The 25184-nt window shown below is 43.3% G+C and overlaps 1 protein-coding gene across 3 annotated transcripts in view; it reads left to right on the top strand.

Annotated features, from left to right (window-relative positions):
* Window positions 1–8798: 8798 nt before the first annotated feature.
* Window positions 8799–25184, top strand: part of ZNF827 (zinc finger protein 827) — a 174268-nt gene continuing 157882 nt past the window's right edge. For all 3 annotated transcript variants that reach the window (XM_080671755.1, XM_080671756.1, XM_080671757.1), the window contains exon 1: window positions 8799–9309. In XM_080671755.1, coding sequence (XP_080527881.1) covers window positions 9267–9309 — 43 coding nt within the window. In that variant the 5' untranslated portion in view covers window positions 8799–9266. The remainder of the gene's footprint in view (window positions 9310–25184) is intronic.

Raw genomic sequence — 25184 nt, 5'->3', positions numbered from 1 at the left:
TTCCTTTTGGCTGAACCCATCTGTGTGTCAAGCCTGCCAGGGAGCTTGGGTGTTGTGGTCACTGGCGGTTAGCTCCTGGGGCACAGAAGAGGGAGAGGACCTGGGGGAGGCGAAGGCTGAAGAACCTGCACGGTGCAACTGCAACAGAGCCCAGGAAACTCAGCCTCGGGGTCTGCTTGTCTATGTTCTGGTTACTTTTAGAGATTACTTGGCTCTCAATAACATAACAATTGATATCTACATGGGAGTTCATCTTTTGTCTTTTGGAGAACTGGAAGTAAAATTTCCTGGGGAGAGTTCACGGCATCTGAGTTTCCTCCTTCCTTGTGAAACAAAGCTGGAGTCTCTCGGCCTCTAGGGCATGCTACATGGCCCTTCTGTTCCTTGTGGCTTGTGCCTGATCAGTGCAGGGAGCTCACTAGGGCTGAAGGAGAACACCAGTCATAGAAAGAACATTTCTACAGCCCCAAGTGAAAGTGGTCTCATGACACACCACCTTGAGCAATTCTGTGCCTGGGCCCTGCCTCGCTTTCCCCAGCCATCAAGTGAAGAGAGACATGGTTTATATGAATTAACCTTGGCGGAGACAGTATGTTCTCTCCCCTTCCGTATGTAACTATGTTGACACCAGACAGAAACAGTGCTAAACAAAACCACTTATATTATACAAAAGTTACAACAAAGCTTCCTGTGGACACCCTACAAAGCAGCAAACCCTCGGAGGGGTTGGATTATGTGAAAAAAAAAAAAAGCAGTCAGCCACCTAACCTTTCTCTAAAACAATAACCAACCTGGCACAAATAGAGCTTGCACCTCCTGGGGTGCACATTTCTAGAGGCATGACCTTTAGAAAGTGTCATTCCTGCGATGCTGGTTGCCTGTTTTGAGGACATCTTTAGAAGGAGGCCCATGGCAGCCAGGCTTCTGTGCTCTATGGGAGGAAGACAGGTGCCAAAGGAGCCTTGGTCTGTGAGGCCCTCACACAACACAGTGTCTGCAGTGCAGCCCTTCCAGGAGAGTGTCTCCTGACTGACTCGTTAATCCGTTCACCAGAGGCTATTTACTGAGAGACACTCGCTGAACCAGTTGTGTTCAGATCCCAGGACAAGTATGTGTATTGTAGTTTACCCATTCTGTTCCTTCCTGTTGTTTTGAACCATTAGTGGGTGTCGTGTTGTTGTTTTTTTTTGTTTGTTTGTTTGTTTGTGTGTTTTTTTGTCCTGAACAGTTCATGACGTTCTATTTTCCCCAATGTCCCTCTGACAGTGAGTCCTGAGTACAGCGCAGAGGAGGGTGAGGTCTCAGAAGCTGCTGCTGTCAGAGCGCCCATCCTTCCCTTGTGAAAATGACCCTGTTGACCTGCTGTCGGGAACTGGGTTGGTGCTTTAAAGGTAATAGATGTGCACTGATACATTGACATCCTTCCAAGGTAACTACAAACCCCACTGACAGACTTTTGTCAGACAACTGGCCAGGGCTAAGTGTGCGGCCGGCTCACACTGGAATGGAGCTGACGCTGGCTGAAGAAGCGCTCTTTTCACGCAGGTGGTTGCAAACATTTTATTATTTTATTCTGAAATGTCTGCAAGGTTTCTGCTCAGGAGATGCAACACCGCCCCTCTCCTACTTTTTGTTAAGAGGTTCCAATGTTGAAGCAATGGTATCTATATACGTAGCATAGAGTTTATCTCTGTGGTTTGTGATTTAAAAAATATTTTAAAGGTTTTTCTCTAGCTCCATAGCTACCCTTTATTCCCATTTAAAAGAACCTCCCAGAAGCTAGTAAAATAATATCAAATCTATGCTGAATTTTCCATGTACAATATTTGAAAGCCTTCAATTCCCTAATTTTGTATGTTGCTATATCAAATGCTTCTAAGTTCTGGTTTGCAAAATTGGTTTGCTTAAATCCATTAGGATGCACAGGTATGTCTTTACATCATGTTAGGTTTCAGCTCTAATTTTCTGGAATAGCAGTCTCACTCGTCAGAGTGTGGGTAAGGTCAGCTAGGACCACGGTTTCAGGACCTTCAGTTCCCCATCGGTGAAATACCAGGGCTAACCTCAGTGATCTGCCAGCACCTCTGGTCATAAAGTTCCATGATTCTCACTTGAAGCTCTGTTTTCCTTTCTTATTAGAATTATTAAAGTATGAGATTAAATGATGGAAAAGAGGGAACATAGAATAGTTAACTCCCATGGCATTATCATTTGCTATTTTATATAAAAGGACTTTTAATCCAATAAAAAGGCATAGCCAACCCCTCTAGAACCAAAAAGACACAGTTGGAGCTCAAGGTAACTTGGTTTTACCTCCCATGAGATATCCAAGTACATCAGATCTGGCAAAAATGGAGGGAGGCAGACTGGCATGACTCCAGATGGCAAAGATAGGAATCACGGAGCTAAGAGTTTAAGAAAAACCCACAGGAAGCTTTTTGATTGGCTTTTCCCCCCATTTTATTTGCTGATCAACAAAAATCATGATTCTTGGTGTGTGATGATTTTGTGCTTTGTTATTCTTAAATTAGGCCACACAATGCTGCAATCTAAGGAAGAGTTGCTTAGCATGTGAGTTGGGTAAACAACCTTGCCCAGATGCCCTGGGTGGGTGCCTCAAAGGTGGGGAAGGAGATGAGGAGCAGATCGACAAAGGGAAAGATAGACACTGTCAAGAAACTCAATCAGAGTGGTTGCAGCTCTAGAGAGGGGCTGTGAGAGAAGCCACAATGCACAGGGGACTCGTGAGGAAACAGCAGTATGATCTGAGGTAGGTCAGAGGGTGACTGGGTCGGGCAGCAAAGAAGTACATGAAGCGACCAGACAAATCAGTTGGAAAAAATGCATGAAGTGAGGAGCAGCTGCTCAGGGGAGTTTTCATCCATGCAGATTAAAAACAACAACAACAAAAAACGGTGCAGGGAATCTAAATTGATAGAGATGCTAAGAATTCTAGCAAATGAGGCTTGGGAGACAAGAATTTAGTCTCAGTTGGGGTTCAAGTTTAGAATAAATAAGGAAGGACTGGATGATGCCATCTTTAGAGCTGACAGGAAGGACCCGGTGAGGAAAAGGAGGACCACAGTGATGGGGAACTTACCATCTAAATGCAACTTGGATTCTGAGATGGTATGGAGTTGAAGAACTAGTAGGAGGATGTTAGAACCCAAGCACATGAATTTGGGTGAAAGAAACCCAAATGCCAGAAGTGTTTCCTTTGCCAGGTTCTCTGTCTGGTCACGTGCTTGCACATCCACTACTTTTGAAGGCATGATTTATCCAAATTGTAACAAAACTTGCTGATCCCAGCCAGGCCCTCGCCTCCTAAGAACACAAGTACAGATTACAGCAAAAGCCTCCCCCTCTGTAAACGATGGCTGGTCATCGTCACCAGATACTGATTTACAGCACGTGAGGTCCAGGCCAGGAGAGACGCCAGACCCATATCTCTACTTTGGGACAGGCACTCATTATTTAAAATGTCAGACTTGGAGCTCTTTGGGGGAAAGGGTGTCCCTGTCTTAACTCTTGAGGCGGTAGCTCAGGCCCTGGGAAAGAGAGAGACCCTCACTGGTTTTATTCTCCTAAAGGGTCTGAGGCTGGAAGAGGCGTGGGCCTTCTGTACAGACTAGCCAGCCTCTCTGCATGGCTGGACAACCTGTACCAACAGGACATGCTGAACACCTACATCTCCTCCCTGATGGTTCATTTATTGGTCATCTGGACTGTGCTAAGAGATGCCTGGATGGCCAGTTACATCTTATTTCTGGATGTGTTTGTGAGGGTGTTTCCAAAAGAGGTTCGCATTTGGATCCACAGGCTGAGTAAAGATCACCTTCACCAATGCGATGGGCATCACCCAATCCATTGAAGGTCTGACTAGAACAAAAAAGGCAGAGGAAGGGCAAATTCACCCTGATTGAGATGAGATATTCATCTTCTCCTGTCCTTAGGCGTTGGAGTTCCTGGTTCTCAGGCTTTTGGTCTCAGACCAGGTCTTACACCATCAACCCTCCGATTCCTAGGTCTTCAGATTTGGACTGAATTACACCACTGCTCTCCTGGTTCTGTATCTTGCAGATGGCAGATCATGAGAATTCGTGGCCTCCATAACTTCGTGAACAAATCCCTGTAACTAATTAGTAACAGTTTTATTGGTTCTGGAGAATATATCACCACTGGAGAACCCTGACTAATGCATCCTCTCTGTGTCTCATAAGGGAAGCCAAACTTGGGCACAGGAAACCAGCTCTCAGTTCTTGGAGCGAAGGCGGCTTTATTTTAGAAGTGTAATCATATTTACAATTGGATTTTAAGACTTCTAGTAAAACACCCATATATGTTCTTTTTTTTTTTCACTGCATCTCAATTAATTTCTAGGGCAGTGGTTCTCAAACCTTTTAAATCGGGACACCTTTATACACTTAAAAGTTATTGAAGGCCCCAAAGAACTTTCATATATGTGGGTTATGTCTGATATGTCCTATATTCTATATTACAACTGAGGGCTTTAAAAAATATTTACTTATTAATTCATATGTAAATAATAATAATAAACACAATACAAGTTAATACACTCTTATGAAAAACAATTATATTTTTTGAAAGAAGAGTAGCCTTATTTTACATTTCTGCAAATCTCTATAATGCTTGGGTTACTAGGAGACAGATATTCTCATGTCTGCTTCTGCATTCAATTTGTTGTGATATGTTGCTTTGGTTAAAGGCTTACATGAAAAAAAAATTAAGCCACACATAGATATGTTGTTGAAGGAAGGGAGGAGTATTTTAAAACCTTTTCAAATAATTGTGGATACTCTTCTTTGATACTACACCACAATTTGATGAGTGGGAGTTTCTTAAAAGTTACTGACAAATGGAATCTGAAATTATATCTATGAACTTTTAATACTCTTACATTAAAATCCATTAGTTGGCCTTGTACTTTGAATGGATCCTTTCCTACAGCATGGTTTTTGTAACATCAAGCTCTGGTCATTTGGAAAAAAAATGGTTCCCTCGGTTATGCAGCTCTTCAAAAATGTTGATAAAGTATCAGAAAATCACATTCATTAACATCAACATGAATCTCATCAGAAAAGTCTTAGGAAGCTGTTAAGCTCATAGTGATGGATACCAGTTATCTAAAATTCTAGTTTTCATTTGTAACTGCAGACATTATCATTGCCCAAAATACCATGAATTGTTTCTCTTGAAGTTACAGACTCACTTCATGCTTTTTTTTTTGAGAAATACCCAAGTGTGAGGAACCACAGTTTATCTGTCAGTCAATCTTGCAAGAAAAGATAATATTCCCTGAAAAAAGCAGCTATCTGAAATGATCTCAGAAGAGATTTTCCTTGAGACAACTAATGGACTTCAATACGCAGCAGGAATACTTTATAAGTTCCTACCATTTTGTTACAAATAACATTTCAAAGTCTTGTACTCAAGGGTCAAGATTTAATAAAGTTAATAATTTCTACTGTTCCATCAAGGACATTTCCCCTCCCCCCCCCAATCCTTACCAGAGGATATGTTTTATTGATTTTTTTTTTTTTGAGAGAGAAAGAGAGAGAGATAAACATTGATGTGAGAGAGAAATATGGATTGGTTGCCTCCCAGTCGTACTATGACCAGGGATCAAACCCACAACCTAGGTATGTGCTCTGAAGGGAAACTGAACCCACCACCTTTTGGTGTATAAGACATCACTCCAGTCAAGTAAACCACCCAGCCAGGGCAAGAATACTTTTAAATAAACCTTCCTTCTCTCTCTCTCTCTCTCTCTCTCTCTCTCTCTCTCTCTCTCTCTTTCAGTGCATGATGGTAAAGAAGAGAGTGACTATTATTAATATTTTCTTTTTTTTGCCCCTGCCTTGATTAGAGCTAAGGTACAGCATTTTATTCCCATTGCTTTTGTATCATCAGTGTCAATGTCAACACAGATAAAAGGGCAAATGACATCTTAATGCTATTATGCAAATACCTTTGACCTCAAGGACCTTCCCCAGACCACATACCATTCTAGAAGAAGTGTCTACCTAACTCTAGCAATACTTGGGCTAGGATGGAATTCACTCGTGTGAGAATGAGCATTTATGAAACATCTTAGAAATTTTGAGAAAATCTATTTTAATCTCACATTTGAGAGGTGATGAAGATGGGGGTGAAGAGCACTATAATTATTAAGATAAAATTTGCTTTTAAAAGCTTGGGTGTGGGGGTGAATCAAATAGAATATTCCAATGTGATGACTAGTCAACAATAATCTAAGTTAATGGCTCATGGATGCATGCATCAAAAAGGCACACGTTCCCCAAATTATTTATTCATTCAGTTTTGAAATCCATTGTAGCAACTGCCAGCTATTTATCTCCCTAATATTTTAGGTTAGTCGAACATTAAAATTAGTTTGTGTTCCCTGAACATATAGCAATTGAGGGTGAGGCACTGGTGCCCTTGAAGCGTGCTTTGTAGCGGAGAGATACCAAGCTGAGATTTAAACAGAAATTGTTCTGTCCTTATTTCCATTTTCTATTGTTGTGTACTATTTCAAATGATTTTTTTGGAAAGAGGTAGAGGTATGAATAAATTCAATTTAATAATGCTTTTGGCTGTTGTTAGAACACCTATATAATTAAAAGTTGACAGCGTTTGCCTGCCTGCCTTTAAAAGGTCGCAGGAAATGTACTCTACTTTGAGGAAAGGCCTAAAGTGTGTTTTCAATTCAGTGTACTAAGCATTGTAAAGAGTCATAGCAATTCAGGAAAAGGTGGTGGTGTGTCTATGCGGAGTAATAGTCCTCCATCTCCTAGCCAAGGTTCTGAGGGAGAACGGTGGAGTGTTGTGAGCATTCAGTTCACTCGGTGTTAGGTTTCAAGATCCTACACACTCGGGCAGCCAGTCTACTTGGAATGGATGGGCTTGGATTTATCATTCATATGTTAATTTCAAGTCCAACACTAGTGACAATAGTCAAAGTCATGGCAAATGGAGTTTGATCTGAGTTGAAACATAGTCACAATTTTCAAGTTGAAACATGGGGAGACTTAACTACCGGTTTACTTAAGCCAACATTCAAGGAAGGATTGGTTTCAGGATGATGCTTCATTTTAAACTTGACTGTTTTTCTGCATTGGTTTTAGGTTGAACATAAGCAGGTGTTTCAATACCTGCTTCAGATGGCATTACTTGTCTTTGGGAAGCTAGATCTTTCAAGGGAGTTGTCAGGGAGGGTGTCATTCTGAGATTTTTATTATTAATGAAAAAAACATCTTTTGGGAGATACAACACCTTTAAGCTTCTCTAATAAAAGTGTGCAATATAAAGCCTTACTGTTATTTTTGAAGGGGTACATAGGGCTCTAACCCCCGTGGCTGTCTTTAACACCACTTGAGTTGTGAGAATTAAGTCAGAACTTCAAAGAGACATTAGCTATCCATGTAAGCTTATAAGTGTCATTTTAATGTTTTGTACATTCCCCGTGCCTCCACCTTCTTTGATAAAAAAGTCTATTTTAAAATTGGTAAGAAAATATTTAACATAATGAGATGATGAGTCAGTTTTTAAAAAGCTAAAAAGGGAAGACGTACTTAAATAATGCACCTTTTTATTTTTTTTGTAGCTACATCTGACTCATGACATATAATGTATTCTGCTTAAGTTCAAAGTTTCCTCTTACAAAGAGAGTTTTATGAAACAACTCTTCTTCAGACCATTTTTACTTCAATTATAGTAGCAGGTTTTGGAGTTTAAATAATTAACAACCTCTGAGTGAACTTTTATCCAAACGACTCCAAGTCACAAAGAGAACAGTCCTCTTTCACCAAGTACCTTTTGTGCTAGAGTGAGACCCATCCTATTCTATTTTTCCCCTTCATGTCTCTCTTTGAAGAAAGATGTGTGATTTGTAAAGTAATGAAAATATGTATCAGTTAATGAAAACGGCTAGGTTGGGCTAATAATGCAAACTGGAATTGCTTCAGTGTAAGCTTCATATACCTGAATTATAATAGGGAAAAAGGTAAATTTCAGAAGTCAAAATTGCTGTATGCACTGTAGGAGTATCATGTAGCAGTTAAGCCAACCATCAGGGGTGACCTAATCTTATCCCCCTCCCCCCCCACCCTTTGTCAAGAAGCTGTAATTGTCATTTAGGCAGCATTTTTTCAGTTTTAACTCCACTGGACACTCCAAAACGGGGCACTTATTCCATCAACCGACTTATTGATTTCACCATATGTTATCTTTCTAGTTTTTTAAAAATTGTTTTTATTAGAATGTTTTTAAGAGTGTATGGGAGACTGTCACCTCCAGATGCTTAAGGTGATGGAGCAAGAGAGCCATTCTTTTAGGGACAACACCCTGAAGAATTTTGTGCAGAAGAACATGTAGTTTAATAAACAAAAGAAAGTTAAGAGGCAAATCTATTTCCTTTTTTAAAATCAGTAAGGATAATGCAGCAATCGTTTCAAGAGTGGGGAAAAACTTTCCCCCCCTCGATTTGGCGACTAGCGGGATAAATTCGAAGAACTCCATCCCACCCCCGCACGCGCGTCCCCCATTCTTTCCACATAGAGCGGTTGCAAATCCCTGGCTGAGTCCGCCCTGGGAGCCTTAGGGCACCTTCCTCTTTGCTGTGTGTGTGTGTGTGTGTGTGTGTGTGTGTGTGTGTGTGTGTGTGTGTGTCTAGCTCTCGCTCTTTCCCTCAGTCTGTGCCTCCGTGTGTGTGAGTGTGTGTGTGACAGAGAAAGAGAGAGAGAGAGAGAGCGCGAGAGGAGAGAGAGCGAGGGAGAGAGAGAGCGAGAGCGAGCTGTGAGCTGTGCTGCCGCCGCCGCTGCCCTTTGATCCCGACATTAGTGTTAGGGGCTCGGAGACACAGAGCGCGGCCATAGACACCGCCGCACCGGCACTCATTTATTTATACCTCCCATCACACGCGCGAGCTCAGGACACACACACACTCACACCTATTAGATCCGTTTCCATTGAAGAATATTACGCTCGGGGGACAAGCCAGGTGCACGACCAAAAAATTAAAAAAAAAAAAAAAAAGAAAGGAAAGAAAAGAAGAAAACCCCTCTTCTGGCTCCAGGAAACAAGCTTCAACCCATTGTACACACCGGAGAGAAGGGGTTTCCCCCTGCCCGCCCGCCCGCCCCCCAACTACCTCCCCGCTCCTGCCAGTGTCTGCCTCTCTGCCCCCACGGGGGTTTATTTGATCTCACATTAACCAAGGAGGAGAATGTGAGAAAAGGGGGAAAATGCCCAGGAGGAAGCAGGAGCAGCCCAAGCGCCTTCCCTCACGTAAGTCATCCCTTCTCCACCTCCTCTCGTGCCATTTTCTCGCCCTCCCTCTCCTCTTTCCCCTCCGCAGCCTCCTCCGTTGTTTTCTGCATTAGTTTAGGGTTACAGAGGTGAAACTGACAAAGACACAGCCCGGGTTACTCCTCGTTTAGGTCTATGCTGAGGCAGCCATGTTGGTGATGATCAGCCCCGTGCCCTTTCTATTCTCTCTCTCTTTTTCTTTCTTTCTCTCAGCCCCCCTCTTTTTTTCCTTGAGATCGAGCTTTTCCCCCCTTTCCTTCCCCTCCCCCTCCTCACTCCGGGTTGCTGGGGGGAGGGGGCCAGAGGAGGAGGAGGGGAGTAGTGTGGATGCCGGTTTTTGTGTGTGTGTTTTTTTAATCGGGGGGTGGAGGGGAGGTGGGAGAGGTTGGAATCTTTAAAAAAATTCCTGGTGGATCCCAGTGCCTGAGGGTGCGGGGGTCGGGGTGCGCGGAGGGCCGGGGGCCGTGACATGGCGTTTGGGGGTGTCGGGCCGAGGGCGCGCGGCCGCCCGCCGGGTACAGGATCCAGGGAGAGGTCCGTCTCCGGCTAAAGGTTGCGCCGGGGTTGGTCGGCCCCGGAGCCGGCGGCGGCAGCGGCGGCGGCGGCTGGGGCAGGAGCAGGAGGAGGCGGAGGTGGAGGAGGCGGCGGCGGAGGAGGGGAGTCGGGGGCGGGCGAGGCGGGAGCGGCTGGGGAGGGTGTGGGGGCACCGCACACAAACACACAGTCCACACGCGCCGCGGGGCGGCTGATCCCACGGCGCCGAGGCGAAGGGGCGAGCCGGGGCGCGGGGCGGGGGGCGAGGCCGGGCAGCGGCGGGCGGATGTGGGGTGCGGGAGCTGCGCCGAGGCGGAGGCAGGAGGCAGGGCGGCTCGCGGCGCGCGAGGTCCCTGCAGAGCTGAGGGGAGGGGAGGAGCAGGGCTCCTGGCCGCAATAAAATGCGGGGTCAGTCGGAGCAGACGGAGCCGGGCGAGACTCGGGCGCTCAGACCCCCCTTCCCCGCGAGCTGTGCAGAGTCCAGGACTAAAGTGCATCACAGCCCTCCCCGGCTGCAGCCACACACAGCAACTGGAGACTCACACCCGCCGGCACGGCCCGGTCCCCTTCCCCTCCTCCACCCGCACCCCGGTCCCTCTCCGCCCTCTCTCCGGCTTTTCTTTGCAAGACTCCTAACTTTTCCCCCACTCCCTCTCCAGCCCCCACCCCCCAATCTTTCTCCGCTTTGAGTGTTCTGAGATGCTGCTAAAGCTAAAAGTGAAGGAGAAAGAAGCGACTAAAAATATCCCCCGGGGCCGCCCGGCTCCTTGAATGCAGGGAGGAGGGGGCAGGGGAGCAGCGTGGGGCGGGGTGACGGGGAGGAGGGGACGCCGGAGGCGCCAGAGGGAGGGGTCGGGGAGACGGAGGGTCAATTTCTCTTCTCTCCCCCCGCGCTGCTCCCCTCTCTTGGCGGTTTGGCGCTGCTCGGAGTCCGAGCCTGCAAAACCCGGGCCGGGGGCGGGAGCGGAGTCGGAGCGCCTGCCGGCCCGGGTGTCAGGCCGACGTGGTCGGTCACCTGAAGTTCACGGAGGGTGGGGGAAGGGTTAAGGTTATGGTGTCTCGGGCTCCGGTTGTGTGTGAGCGTGTGCGTTTCCGCTGCAGACAGGCAGCGCGATCGATCTCCCCCTCGCGAAATATCCGTGGCGGTGCTTGCCCGGGGGACGGGCAGGGGGCGCGTGTGGCTCGGGCCGGGCGCCCCCGCGGCTCCGTGTCACCCGGGCCGCGGCCAAAGTGGCGAGCAAGGGCACTTGCGGGCAGCCCTCTCCGCAAACATTCCTCTTTTCTTTCCCCTTCCCGGTACGCTGGAGTCGGCGCACAGAGCTTGGGTTGTGCTTTTTTTCCCCTTCCTTTAAAAAAAAAAATGCCCCTGTGCAGTCCTTTCTTCGCCTGCCCGCTAGAGGTTCTGAGGATAATATCACATATGTAATATATATGCACATAAAATCGCTCGCAAGCGGCTGCGTGTGTAGGGGAATTTGGTGCGAGGAGAGAGAAGGCGGTGGAGTCAGGGAGGGCGAGTTGGGAGGCTCTGCGCTGCGATTCACAGAAAACTCGCAGCAGTTGGTGGCAGAGTGTGTGTGTGTGCACATGGCCGGCCGGCCACAGTTCCCAGCTCTTTTGGGGGGAGGGGGGGTGCGGAGGGAAGGAGAGGAGGCAGGACTCCCCGCGGGGTCCGGGGGAGGCTTGCCCTGCTCGGACAAAATGGGCTTCAGTGCTCTTCTGCGAACTTGCCCTTAGATGGCAACTTTGGGAGCTGATGAGTTTGTGTGCGAAAGACCAGGGCGGTGAGGTTATTTGGTCATTTTCCTTTCTTCTCATCTCCTGCTTAAAAAAAAAAAAAATGTTGGCGAGGTTAGAGGCAGGGTAGGAGAGGAGAAGGGATTTATCTGTTTAGGCAGTGACGGAGATGGACCGCCTTCTCTCTGTTGTGTGCAGCGCGGTCGGGCAGCTGCAGCCTGCCCTGCTGGTGACCTTGACCCTGACCTCCTGCAACTACCCTTTCAGTCTGAGAGGAAATTCAGGCTCCATTTTAGCTCGTGTGCTTGGACCTCTTCTGCGCGCTGGTGCCTGGTGATTAAGTTATATTTTAAGAGTGGGCTCTCCCACCCTGTTCTCTAATTGAATACTGTTATGCACTAAAAAAAAAAAAAAAAAAAAAAAAAAAAAATCAACTCTCTCTTCTAGTCACATAAAGCCACTTTTACTGAAGTAAGAAGCAATTACCTTCTGAGTTACTGTAAATGACCCTCCAGTTTGTAAAGGGAAGCCTAATTTGAGAAGCTTTTTCACTTACCTTTGCATTGAATGGATTTTTGTGGGTGTGTGCTGCTTGTTTAAAGCATGGTTTACACATGTTTTATAAGCAATTTGCATTGGGACTAAGACACATTTCTGGGCAAATGGTGTATTTTGCAATTCAGTAACCCAAGGCTTGCTAAGTGCGGATGAGTCTTGAAGAAACTTGCAGTTTGTGAAGAGGTAACAAATATTGACTTTGGTAAATAGTGTTAATTGGTATTTAATGTAGAAAATAATTATAATCCTAAAATCCTGGTTCTAAGGCTAAATTCTTTATTGTTTGCTTATGTGTGTGGAAGAAGGATTTTTCTTTCCCTGGAGAACTGTTTTGTTTCAAAGTTAAAATTTAGTTAGTCTGGGGATCAAAGAAGTCATCCCAAGGTTTTAAGGAGTTATCTAAGGGCAGGTTTAAAATTTGACCCTAGAAGGACTGATGTGTGTGTAATTTGGAGGGTGGGGGAAAGTTGCAGGGGGAATTAGGTAGGGAAAATTGCTTTTGAAACCCAAGAGCCCTTCTGAGGAAATACAAAAGTGGTGAACAGCCACTGTTGATATAAGGTTTTGAGAATCTAGAGAACCTATAAACACACATTTAAGAAGTTCAAGTTAGAATACAAAAAAAAAAAAAAAAGGAAGAAAGAAAGAAACTTGTGAAATCGGAATCTCTAGAAAATTTGGAATACTTTCCACTTTATCGGAGGACCCCTGCCTTGTCTCTGCACCTCCCATACGTAATTGCTGAGAATAGACTCTTTCTCTGTGTTGAATCTATTTTCCTGTTACTAAATCTACACCAGCCAGGCGCAGTGTGGCTGTACAAAGGCCACTGTCCTACTCCACAGCACAGACACCAGGGAACCTGGAAGTTCCACCCTCGAGTAGATTAGTCCTGGAAGTCCAGACTAGCACTTGGTATTATCTGATACCAAGTCTGGGGTGAGCCTCGGCCCCTGGCACCGAGTCCCAGCAATTCCCCAGGCTGGGCTTCGGCCTGCTAAGGTTTCCTAGCTCCTTCTGTTCAACTGAACACCCATGGGACTGTTCAGAACTGAATTAGCTTTGGGGATGGGTGAGCCTTTAACCTGACACTACTAACCTAAGCGTTAGGTTTCTGATTTAAAATTCTACACAGTCATTTCCTCCTGGGCCTCTGGAGAGAGAGAGAGAGAGGGAGAGAGAGAGAGAGAGAGAGAGAGAGAGAGACCTCTTACATATGCAGAAAAACAAAAAATCCTGTCCTATAGAGTTGAATGGTGATCCTACTGGCTACAAATGAAAAAGAAGTTATACTAGCTTTTGGAGGTGACCTCCAACAAAGGTTGTTAAACCTAAATTATTTTGGAGAAGTGGCTTTAAAAAGCCTTTATTTCTTGGCCTAGAGTGGTCATTATCATTTTGGGATTTAACTGTAACTCTGCTGCTGCTGTTGATGGCTCTTTTATAAAAGTTCTTTCCATTCACAAGGTCCAATACTATGTCCAAAAAATATCCTAGAGGTCCTTGGAGCTATACCGTGTGCTTATCTTTCGCAGAATCCCGAACTGCATAGCTTAAAAATGTCAGCTTAAGAAAAAGGAACAGAGAGAAACTGATACTGTCTGTGACTTTTGGCCAGGCTGGGGCTCAGTACATTACATTGGGGATCACAAACTGAGGGAAAGGGTAAGGAAGGGCTTTCTCCTGTGTTGGTTGCGTCTGTAAATCCTTTTTCCATTGATGCCATCTGTACTTTCAAGTTTTCCTCATTGGCTTCAACTTACCAGAAATGTGTATGAGTTTACATCCTATTCTGTTTACCAGTGGAAATCAGCCTGATGCCCGTGCTCAAGGGGACGCACAAAGGAAAAGTTAATAAAACGGTTGTTTTGTAAGTCTAGTATTTTCATTGTTTACTCTGTTGTGGGTCAAGCACAGAACAGGTTATTGTGCTCTTCATTAACAAAACTTTTAAAATTCTTCCTTGCTTTCTAGTAAAATTGGGAAGCAAAATGACTGGCAAGCAACTGGATCCCTCGTTTTTATATTTTTAGGAGTCTTTATATGTCTGATGGAAGAGAAAGGTAGAAAACCTAACTTTTTTTCCTACTGATTCTTATTAATTTTTTTTCAGTGTTGAGGCCATACCTTATAACTATAACAGGAACCACAGGGAAAATTGTCAAATCTGAAGTAGTAAAGTATTTCACTGCTCCTGTCAGCCAGAGCTAATGATTCTGAGGTGCCTCGTAGCAGGCTGAGTTGATACTGGGCAATAATGGCTATTTGTTCTCCTAAAAAGAAATCCATATATTCCTAATACAGTAAGTAGGGTCCACTGAGCTTTCCTGTTAAAATAAGAAAGATAGCTCAAAATCACATTCCTTCTAATGCTTCCAAATAGTTTCTAATAAAAAAATTGATTTTTAATTTATCTACATGCTGCCATCTCGCCCTGGGGATGACATGGCTGCTGTGCGTTGACAAACCTCCCGCACAAAGTGTTAATAAATCATGCTGGAGAAATAGGAACTGGACAGCTTTCGGCCAGGGTTAGAGCTCGCTGTGCTTTTGGAGTTTTAGAGTCTTTGAATGGCCTCTATTAGGAGAGTTCCAAGAGAGGTGTGGAAAATCGCTGTCTTTCGAGGCTTATAAAACTAGATGGACAAAGGCCGTGGAAATACCCAAGGGATGGTGTTGTGTTGGAGTAACCAGGCAGGCTTCTCCTAGGGTCAAAAGTTGGTTTAAAATACAAGGAGTCCTATTAATGTCAAAATGTTCTCGTAGGAAAGATTGGATTCGAAATGTATGGTGCCCGGCTGGGTTGCTAAACTAGCTTATTTGCTAATTCCAGTAGTTTGGGTTCAGATCCTGTCCGAATGAGTTTAGTTTCACCAAAGAGAAAAACTCATCTAGTATCACTGACTCTGGTCATTTATATGCAAAGTGGTGTCTTTGGACTCAAAAGATGCCAAGGTGTGAAGGAAATGGTGGTGGAGCCCAAATTGCCACGGTGTACAAAGCTCCCTTGGTTTCTGTGACTGGTCCGTAATGCATCCGTGAAAGCTAAAGAAAGGGCAGCATCTTCCTGCGGGTAAGTTAATTCAGTGCATCACAGCTTTTTTTGCTGAAGTTGCCTCATCCTGCCTCTGTTCTTTAAAAGTCACTGCTGGTGCATTAGGAGAGGAGGACAGAAACACAGACACCAAGCTGGAGCTGATCTCTCCATTCTGAGTGATGCATTAGTCATTCTCTATAATTTCATCAGACTGATCCCAGAACAAGATAATGAGAGTGTGACCTACAAAATAGGACTTTTGGGGGCGTTAAAGGCTTTCTAGCGTAAGGTTTTTCAAGACCATGGGCTTTGTGGTGAAAGAATAGATTTTGAGTTTTCTCTTATCGGAAATAAATCCAGATCAGGCCTAGTTATGGTAAGAACATGTGGCTGGTCCCCCCCCCCCCCCCGCCCAAATCAGATTTCATTACTATTTTGGCTTAATTAAGGTGCTCTAGAGTCACATTTTAGAGATATAGATGTAAATGAAGGTACTGGGTTCTGTTTTGATGCATTGTTTTCTGTTTCTTCCTTTGCTAGGTGTAGCTCAGTAACTCATATGACCAAGTGTACGAATACTTTATGGTTCGTCGTAGCTAAAATTTCTTTTGTCATGTTTCATAAGAAACTAATGTGCAAAGCACAGACCTTAGAAATTTCTAAGAAGATTTGGTGGGCTGAAGTTTCTAGCTGCCTTCCCCTTCTGTTTAGGAGCAAGTTTTGCATTTCTATCCTCTGTCTGTAAATGGCATTTTTATGATATGCGAGAATAGTATATGACTAGGTGCTGAAGCAAGGGCCTCTCAGATAACTCTTCTCATTCCCCAGGGACCTACCTTGGGACAGAATTGCTGTAGCTACAAGGTGGTTTCATAAATTGAAATCAGACTTTAGCTGCATGGGTGCAGATTGCTGTTTATTTGCTCAAAGTCAGCTTCACTGCGTACACACACAGACACACACAGAGGCTGCACTGTAGCTAATTTTATAAAGTGTGCAGTGATACACGCCCACGGTGTGAGATCAGCATGTGGCCTGTAGCAACTCTGCTTTTCACAGGCTGACCCAGGGTTCTGTTAAATGCAGCAGATTCTGTGTGCCTAAAAAGGATATTGTTTCTAGCCAGCCATTCCCTTCTTATGAAAAAACACCCTCCACCACTCAAGTTCTGTTTCTAGAGTTCTGAAATGACTAAGGCGTAGGTACTCTTTGCTTCTGTTTTTAAAGAAAGTCCCAATTCAGCCCAGTGCTATGTACCAGCAAGGAAGAAATGCATGGGCCTTCTCCAAGGCTTGGGCCTGAAAAAGCTGACCCTAAAATGATACCTATCTCTCTTTGCGGCAGTTTCTACATGGCTCAGAAAAGTGGTTAGAACCCCTTAAAAGTGTGCAGTGAAGGAAAAAAGGCAAGGAGTGAGAGAGAGATGGGATCTCAGGATGAACTATTTTGCGTGCTCTGGAGAAGCTGGCCTTCTGGAGGGACCAGAGAGGGCCAGGGGAATGGACTTTTACATGATCAGCTGCACTCCGCTTCTCTGGGCTTTCAAAACAAGCTACTGTACTTGTGTAGGGAATAGATTTTTCTAATATTATATAGTGCTAGGGTCCTCGGTTGTCTGGTGGTGGATTTTAGAAAGCTTTTGTTTTGCAGCGGGAGAGAGAAAATATAATGTGACTTCACACTCTTTTCACTGTGTCTACTGTATATGGTCCCACTTAGTAAAACCAGAGACTCACATGCTTTTTAAATGTATAGTGTGGTGGTCCAGTGGACAGACTCCGGAGCCAGGCTGTTCAGATCCCAGCTCTGCCACTAACTAACTGTGTGACTTTGGGCAAATTACTTAGCTTCCCTGTCCTCTGTTTTCCTCATCTTTCAATAGTGGCAATAGTTCCTATATCATGGGGTTATTGCAAAGATTGATCGAATACTTATATAAATATCAATATTATGTACACATACAAACCATGCCTAATTGGTGCCTGCAGCACTGAAGGAGCTCAAGAAGAAGGAGCTATTATTAAGTATATGAAATAGATTTCTATTGGTTTAGATTGTGATTAAACTACAGTCATTTCTGACCCAGACCTTTTTGGTGACTTCTGGGTTTTTGATTTTTTTCATTTTCCATATATCTAATTGGGGTGATGAGGAATAATATGGCATGGTAAACTTCTTTTATAAGGCTGTTATAATAGGGCTTGACTAATACTTGTTTCATAGGCCAGCAGTATTACATTAGACTTTTACTATCAGAACGTGTTCCTGTGTATATGATTTGACCTGAATTGTACCTAAATTGTATAGTAATCATGAGAATTATGACTGGGTTGTCCTGTAAAGTGAGGGTAGTAAATCCACGTTCACAGTCTTACAGTGAGATTCAAATGAGAGACTAGGTGTTTAATAAATGTTTATTTATTTATTTATTTATTTATTCAACAGTCAGTCCACTGATTAAAATTACTGGGGGGGGGGGTTTATATTGGTTTTTCCATGTGTTGTATAGATAACAGTTGAAATTTTGCATGAAGGAAAAAAGACATGGTGTGCTGTTTCTTCTAACTGTAGAAAACCAATCCAAGAGAACACATTAAATGAAGGATTGAGAGGTGTGTGTATGTGTGTGTTTGTGTGTGTGAGATAGATCATATCAGCGGTCACTAGCTAGTGGCCCGTGGATGTATGTTGAAGAGCTTGAGAAAGCATTTGGAAATGGGCAGTTTCACATAAAAATAAAAATTTTAGCTTCTTTTGAAAACTTGGAAGAGCCAGCAGCAGTGGGCCCACCTCCCCACATGGCAGCAATCTGCTGTAGTCGGTGGCGGCTGTCTCCCTTCCCCGGCCATGTGCTCGTCAGTCTGCCACAGTTCCTACCCCTCTGCCGCCTGTCCCCATCTGCACGTACACCTGCCCATCTCCCTTGTGTATCTTACCTTCTGGCCTCTGCAGGCACTTGGATTAGAAACTGTCTACATTCCCCATTATTCTGTGTTTTCATTCATCACCAAGGCTAAGGCATTGTAAACCACATTCTGTGCCTGTGCCAAGAAGCGGGAAGTATATGGGATTAAGATCCTGGTACCAGATGCATGAGTTACATCCTGGCTGCACCACCTTTTAGCTGTGACCTTGGCAAGTTGCTGCAGTTCGCTGCCTGTTTCTCATCTGTAAAATGGGGAAACATTGTAGGTTGTATCGCAACGGAGTTCATACATATAGATATTTATATTATACTCGTGCCTGGCACAAAATATGTGTGCAATAAATGCCAGCCACATTGATACACACAAGGTGTGAATCCATTTCAACTAAGGCTCTCACTAGGGTTGCTTTAATTGCCCTGTGTGATTAATCACCGACAATTATTGGTTCCTATCAGTTTCTGATCACATCAGCCCAACCCAGTGGTTCTCAAACCTGACTGCACATTAGAATCAACTGGGAGATTTAAAAAAAAATGCAAACACCCCTAGAGATTTAAATTTAATTAGCCCAAAGTGGAGCCTGGGTATGGGCATTCTTTTAAAGCTCCCCAGGTGATCCTAATGGATAGTCAGGGTTGAGGACTCCTGAACACACGTCTGAGGACTCCCAGATTACCCACACTGGGTTAATGCCATTTCAGCCAAAAATAAAGACGTAAGATTGAGCCTGGGCCGCTTATTAACAATAATTTGTTAGACTCTTAAAATCCTAAAAATAGCTCATGGACCTGAATAGCTGACTCCCGATTGGAAACCAGAGGCTTAGGGAAGGACTAGCACTAGTCATGAGACACAGTCTCCAGTCTGGTCTGTCCCCCTTGCCCACCACAAACATTAGAGTTTCTCACTAGCTTTGTGACCTTGGGCAAGTCACTCCACCTCTCTGTGCTGATGTAGTGCCATGTTGTAAAATGGACAATAGTACATTAATCACATTATGTATTTATATTATGCTTCATTGTTCACAAAGCATTTCACTAATATTATTTGCCTATGAGGCAGACAGGGAAGTGTTCCTCTAACCAATTGGACAGAAGTAAAAATGGAGCCCATGGCACCAGTGTCAGTGCTGTCAAGGACTGGAGGGACCATCTCTTGAGGGCCATTGCATCTATGGGGTCTGTGAAATCTTCATGGGGTCCCACAACCTGAGGGACAGGCCTTCCCCAGCTGCACCTCCTCTTGGAGACCCTCTAGTGTACAGGAGGACCCCTTAGAGCAGTGGTTCTCAACCTTTCTAATGCCATGACCCACAGGTTGAGAACCACTAGCAGGGTCGCCTAAGACCATGGAAAACACAGATATTTACATTATGATTCATAACAGTAGCAAAATTACAGTTATGAAGTAGCAACGAAAATAATTTCATGGTTGGGGGTCACCACAACATGAGGAACTGTATTAAAGGGTCGCGGCCTTAGGAAGGTTGAGAACCACTGCCTTAGATGCTGATGGAACACACTGCTCTGATTCACGAGAACTTGTGACAGCAATGACATTTCTTCCTCAGAGACTGATTTTGACGTCAGACTAAGCAGAGGGCAATAGAATAGAGTCACATGCAATGGCACTGTCCGGGGTCTGAATTATGTGCTCCATATGGAGAGTACTGCCTTGTGTAATGGCCTAGAATTATGAGTTGTTTTCTGATCTGTGCTTGTTTGGCCCTATTTGTTAACCCAACAGCCCTCTAGACCGTGAAACACAGCTGTATTTGGGAGGGAGCAAAGTGTGAGACACCTTCTGCTTTAGGAGATATTCCTGAAACGTGCATTCTGATTTCTCCCTTCGAGGGGAAAGCAGATCTCAAATAATAACTGACTCGGTTTTAATCTGACCTTAAGAAAGAGGGAAATCAAATTATAGTGAGCTTCTTTCTCACATTTATAGGAAGAGAGAAATTTCATAATCTAGAAGTAGGGTTTGGGTTGGCTAGACTACTTCATCATAGTTACAAGTGCTGTGTACCAGTGGCTACTTGAATACTTGTTGATAGGTGAGGAAATATATACAAAAGAAAATAAATAAGTACAAGTATTTAAAATACGAGTTAAGTGTACTCCATAAGGCTGAAACCATACAAATCACAGGTATTAATTTGGTTTACTAGTTTATTTTAAAAAATCTATATTAGCTTTTTAATGAAAAAAAAAAAAAGCAGTACCTGCTTAGTCTAAATGAAAGCTATGTAGGAATGTTTAAAGTAAAATGGGAAATATCCCAGAGATAACCACTATGCATCATCGAGCAACATTTAAAATTCAACTTTTATTTGAAGAATGGATTTATTTTAGCAGAGTTGGATGAGTTAACATAAGTACTAAATTCAAAACAATGTCTTGTAAACTGATTAGGTCAGATGTGTAATATTGAAACCCAAATTGGGTGTCCTGATTTAAAGGGGGAAATTGATAAAGTACTCAGCAGAAGGGAGACAACTAGAATGTGTGGGCTCTTGAAATCATCATATGAGGAATCAATTACTGAGGCAATTGGGAGTGCTAAATTTGAAGATAAGCATCAGAGTGGAGAAAAACCATGCATGGCAACTACACTTAAATATATGAAGTTCCATATATTCTCAGCTTGTATCCAATAACTGATACTTGACTGATTCATTGATTCATTCATGCAGCAGTAACTGAGTGCTTCTGTGCCAGGGACTAGGGGTCTGTAGAGCTGAAGTGAGCATACTAGTCCTTGCTCTCAAGGAGCTCAGAGACAAGTGGGTGAAAAAAGAGATGGAAACAATTAAAATTCAGCTTCAAAAGCATTTTCATAGATTTATAAATGCTGAACAGAAAACAGAGATTAGGACCAATACAGTAGAAGTTATAGAGAAGATAACTTTGATTTCTTAAGTCAAGGCCTGTCTAATAAATAAAACTATTCCCAAATGAAACAGAAGATCTTGGGTTCACTAAGAAGTTGGCTCAACCACCTGCCAAGGGTGATTTTTTAAGGACTTCAAGTAATGACTGGTGGGATGGGGAGGAGAAATGTTGAATTCTAAAGTTGTTTAATATTATGAAAAAGAATTCAATAAAGCAAATGTTGATTTTCTTGGGTTTTATTATAAAACTAGAGGCCTGGTGCATGAAATTCATGCATGGGGGGGGGGGGCTGTCCCTCAGCCCAGCTTGCACCCTCTCCAATCTGGGACCCCTCAAGGGATGTCTGACTCCAGTAGGATTGGGCCTAAATGGGCAGTTGGACATCCCTCTCACAAACCAGGACTGCTGGCTCCCAACTGCTCGCCTGCCTGCCAGCCTGATCACCCCTAACCACTCCCCTGCCAGCCTGATTGATACCTAACTGCTCCCCTGCCAGCCTGATTGCCCCTAACTGCCCACCCCTGCAGGCCTGGTCCCCTCCAGCTGCCCTTCCCTGCAGGCCCGCTCGCCCCCAACTTCCCTCCTCTGCCAGCCTGATCACCCCTAACTGCCCTCCCCTGCACGTTTTATCACCCCCAACTGCCCTCCCTTGCAGGCCTGGTCCCTCCCAACTGCCCTCCCCTGCTGGCCATCTTGTGACGGCCATCTTGTGTCCACATGGGGGCAGCCATCTTGCATGTTGGAGTGATGGTCAATTTGCATATTACTCTTTTATTAGATAGGATGGGAAATCTTTTCCTACAGCAGGGGAAAACTTACCTCAATAAAATGAATTGAAAGCCTTTTGAGAATAAGGGTCTATGTCAACCCTCATGGTGTCACCATTAGAGCAGTGAGGATTTGATTGGCTGAGAGTTGTAGCTTTACTTGGTGCTCATTCATTACGAAAAAGTTTTGAGGATGCAGTCTCTGCTGACTGTTCTTTCAAATGTTGATACAAAACAATCGCATAGGATAAGTATAAATCAATATGCCAACAAGTATGAGACAATATAATAGGAATCAGCTGTGTAAATGTTCGAGGCAACTCAGATTAAGAGTGATGGGTAATAGGTTCTTGGAGAGGAGTGGTACTTAAAGCATTCCCAAGGAAATTATGGATTTAGATCCTGAAAAGAGAGGGGAGAAGATTCCAAACAGAAGAAATGGCTTTAGCCAGAAGAGGTTGAAATAGACCAAACATATGCAGGAGACACTAAGAGAGAAACTTTATGGAACCCGAGGAGTCCTATTGGTGATGTAAGGATAGGAGGCAGGAAAAATATAGTAGGAGCTGGCTCAGTGATGAGAGATTATGATGGCTAAATTTAGTGGTTTGGATACAACACAAAATTATCTGTGAAATGTGGTAGTTTCTTTCCTTGTGATAAAAATAAGAAATAGAGGATGAAGGGAGAAATGGCATTTTTAAGTAGGGAGGGCTGTTGAAAAACCAAACCAGATGGATGGCAGTGGATACAACCTCCATGGGTGTCCGTGGAAGAGAACTGCCCGAGTGATGGACTTCTTTGAGGCCAGTGCTGCAGACCCTCTGCCAGAGCTTGCCTTACCCCCCTTTGGCCCTTCCTCACCTCTTTGGGTTCCTTTGGCAAGGAAAGCTCCCTTAGGAGGTTGTAAAGTATGTGTTATTTACAAACAATAACGTAGCTGACATTCATACATATATAATGAAACATAATGGTTCAAGTAACATCTGTAAACGTATCGCCCAATCTAAAAATTCCAACACAATCGAACTTCTCCCGGACTCTTCCCCTACCTGTTCCCATTTTCTTAAGTGGTCTGTTTATTGTTTCCATTGTTTTTTCTCAATAGCTTTATTATATTTAGTTTGGCTTGTCTTTGAAATTTATAAAATTGGTAGCATACAGCATGCATTCTGCACCTTGGTTTTTCATTCGACTTATCTTTGTGAAATTTGTCCATGTTGATGCATGTGGCTTTGATGCATTCATTTCCACTGCTCTCTAGTATTGTACTGTACAAATATACCACATTGGATGTGTGGTTTGTTTTCCTTTTTTTTGCTGTCAGGAACAGTGTTGCTATGAATATGCACATACATATCACTTTGGCCTGAGGGTAAATTTCTGACACTAGTTCTCAAACATCTTGATCTTAGGGCCTTCTAAAAGTTAGTGAGGACTGCAAAGAGCTTTTTTGTATATGCATTGTACCTATATATAACAAATTAGAGGTTATAACTAAGAAATTAAATATTTTTATTATTAAAATAATTATTATAAACCATTTAGTGTTAACTATAAATAGCATATTTTTATTTAAAAATTTCATTTTTCCAAAAAATATTTAGTGAGAAGAGTGGCATTATTTTATATTTTTGCAAATTTCTTGGATGTCTGGCTTAATAGAAGAGAACTAGATTCTCATCTCTGCTGCTGCATTCAGTCAATTGTGACTTGTTGTTTTGGATGGGGTATATGAAGAAAATCCAGCTTCACATAGCTATGTAATAGCCTTTTCAGATAATTATGGCTGTTCTTTGATCCTGTGCCACTGTGCCAAGACTCAAAAAAGAGGTAGCTTCATAAACTTAGTTGTAATATGAAATATGAAACAATTTCAGTGAACTTTTTGTATTTCATTACATTAAAATCTACTGGTCTATCTTGACTTCGAATGGATCATCATACATTGGTCATTTGAAATATATTGGTTCACTGAGTTATGTAGACCTACCAAATGTTGGCATATTTCATTACATAATGTAAAAAAATTTATTAACATCAACACTGATCTTACTTGAAAAGTCTGTATGAGGAAGCTGTCAAGTTCACAGTGCAGGATATGGGTTTTCCAAAATTTAATTCATGCTAGAAAAGTTGAATTTTGTCGTTGGTTGCAAATACTGTCTATTTTTCCTTCAAGTTTCAGCCTTACTTTATTCATTTCCAAGGAATAGTCTGCCAAATACTCATACTTCAATGACCATAGTTTGTCAGTTATTCTTTCAATTAAAAGTGATATCTCATGAAAAAAAGTGGCAAGGTCAGCTCCCAACTCAACTCTCATTACCACCAGGCTTCAGTAATGGCAGAAGTGCTGTATGCATACATTTCATTACATCATACAATATGGAAAGGATGCTTACTCAAGAGTCAGTCTTTAATAAAATCAATAATTTTTACTGCTGCTTCCTCAAAAACATTGGTAAGTCAAACTGGTCGGGTTATTTTGTTTGGTGTGAGTGTTTACTGTATGTGGTGGTGGAGAACACAATGATTACTAGTATGACTTGGTGCAACCACCTTAATTCGAGCTAAGGTGTCATCATTTTACCCACCATTGCTTTGGCATCATCAGTGTAAATGTCAACAGAGTGAAAAGAACAAATAACATCTTGATGTTAATACGTTTTGATCTTGTGGCTTCCTGTGGTCCATAGGGGTCCACAGATCATACTTTGAGAAACAGCTAAGCTGTCTACATAGGAATGGAAATGTCAAGTCTCTATGTTTGTATTTCTTCAGTTTTACTTGATAATATTATAATACACCACATTGTGAATATTTTCACTGAAGAACCAAAAAGGAGGAGAGAAATCTGAAGACAGGAACCCCTTAACCTCACCAGGGTTTTCCGCTTCTGTGAGGTTTCTTTGATGAAGTATTTTTCTGTCTGTAAATTAGAAAATGTGCATTTTACTCTATATCTGTTTGAAAATGTGCATTTTACTCTATATCTGTTTTAAAATTCAAGTCATGTTTTAAAATAAACTCATGAATTAAATTACTTTTCTTCTCCACAAACATGTGTGACATTGTTGGTCTGTAAAGATGTGCCATGTTTATCCTATGACCTCCCAGTACCCTGGTTAGAGGAGAGCTCCAGTGGGCACCACGTATCCAGCATGATTTATCTTGGAGGGTGCATAGTTGCATATACGAGATGGTTACAGTTTTCAGGCCTGGCAAGCCAAGAGTATTCCTGGTCCTCTGTGTTCTCTTGCTGGGTTGCTTGCTATTCTCACCAGCCATTAACCCCCTCACCCAAGACAGAAACCTGGGCACAATCCTAGGTGCCGTCCTCTTCCTTTCCTCCCGCATCAAATTGATCACCAAGTCTGTGTGATTCTACTTCCAGAAT

The sequence above is a fragment of the Plecotus auritus genome (assembly GCF_963455305.1).
Source record: "Plecotus auritus genome assembly, chromosome: 6".
NCBI lineage: Eukaryota > Metazoa > Chordata > Mammalia > Chiroptera > Vespertilionidae > Plecotus > Plecotus auritus.
This window is presented reverse-complemented; position numbering and strand designations above follow the sequence as displayed.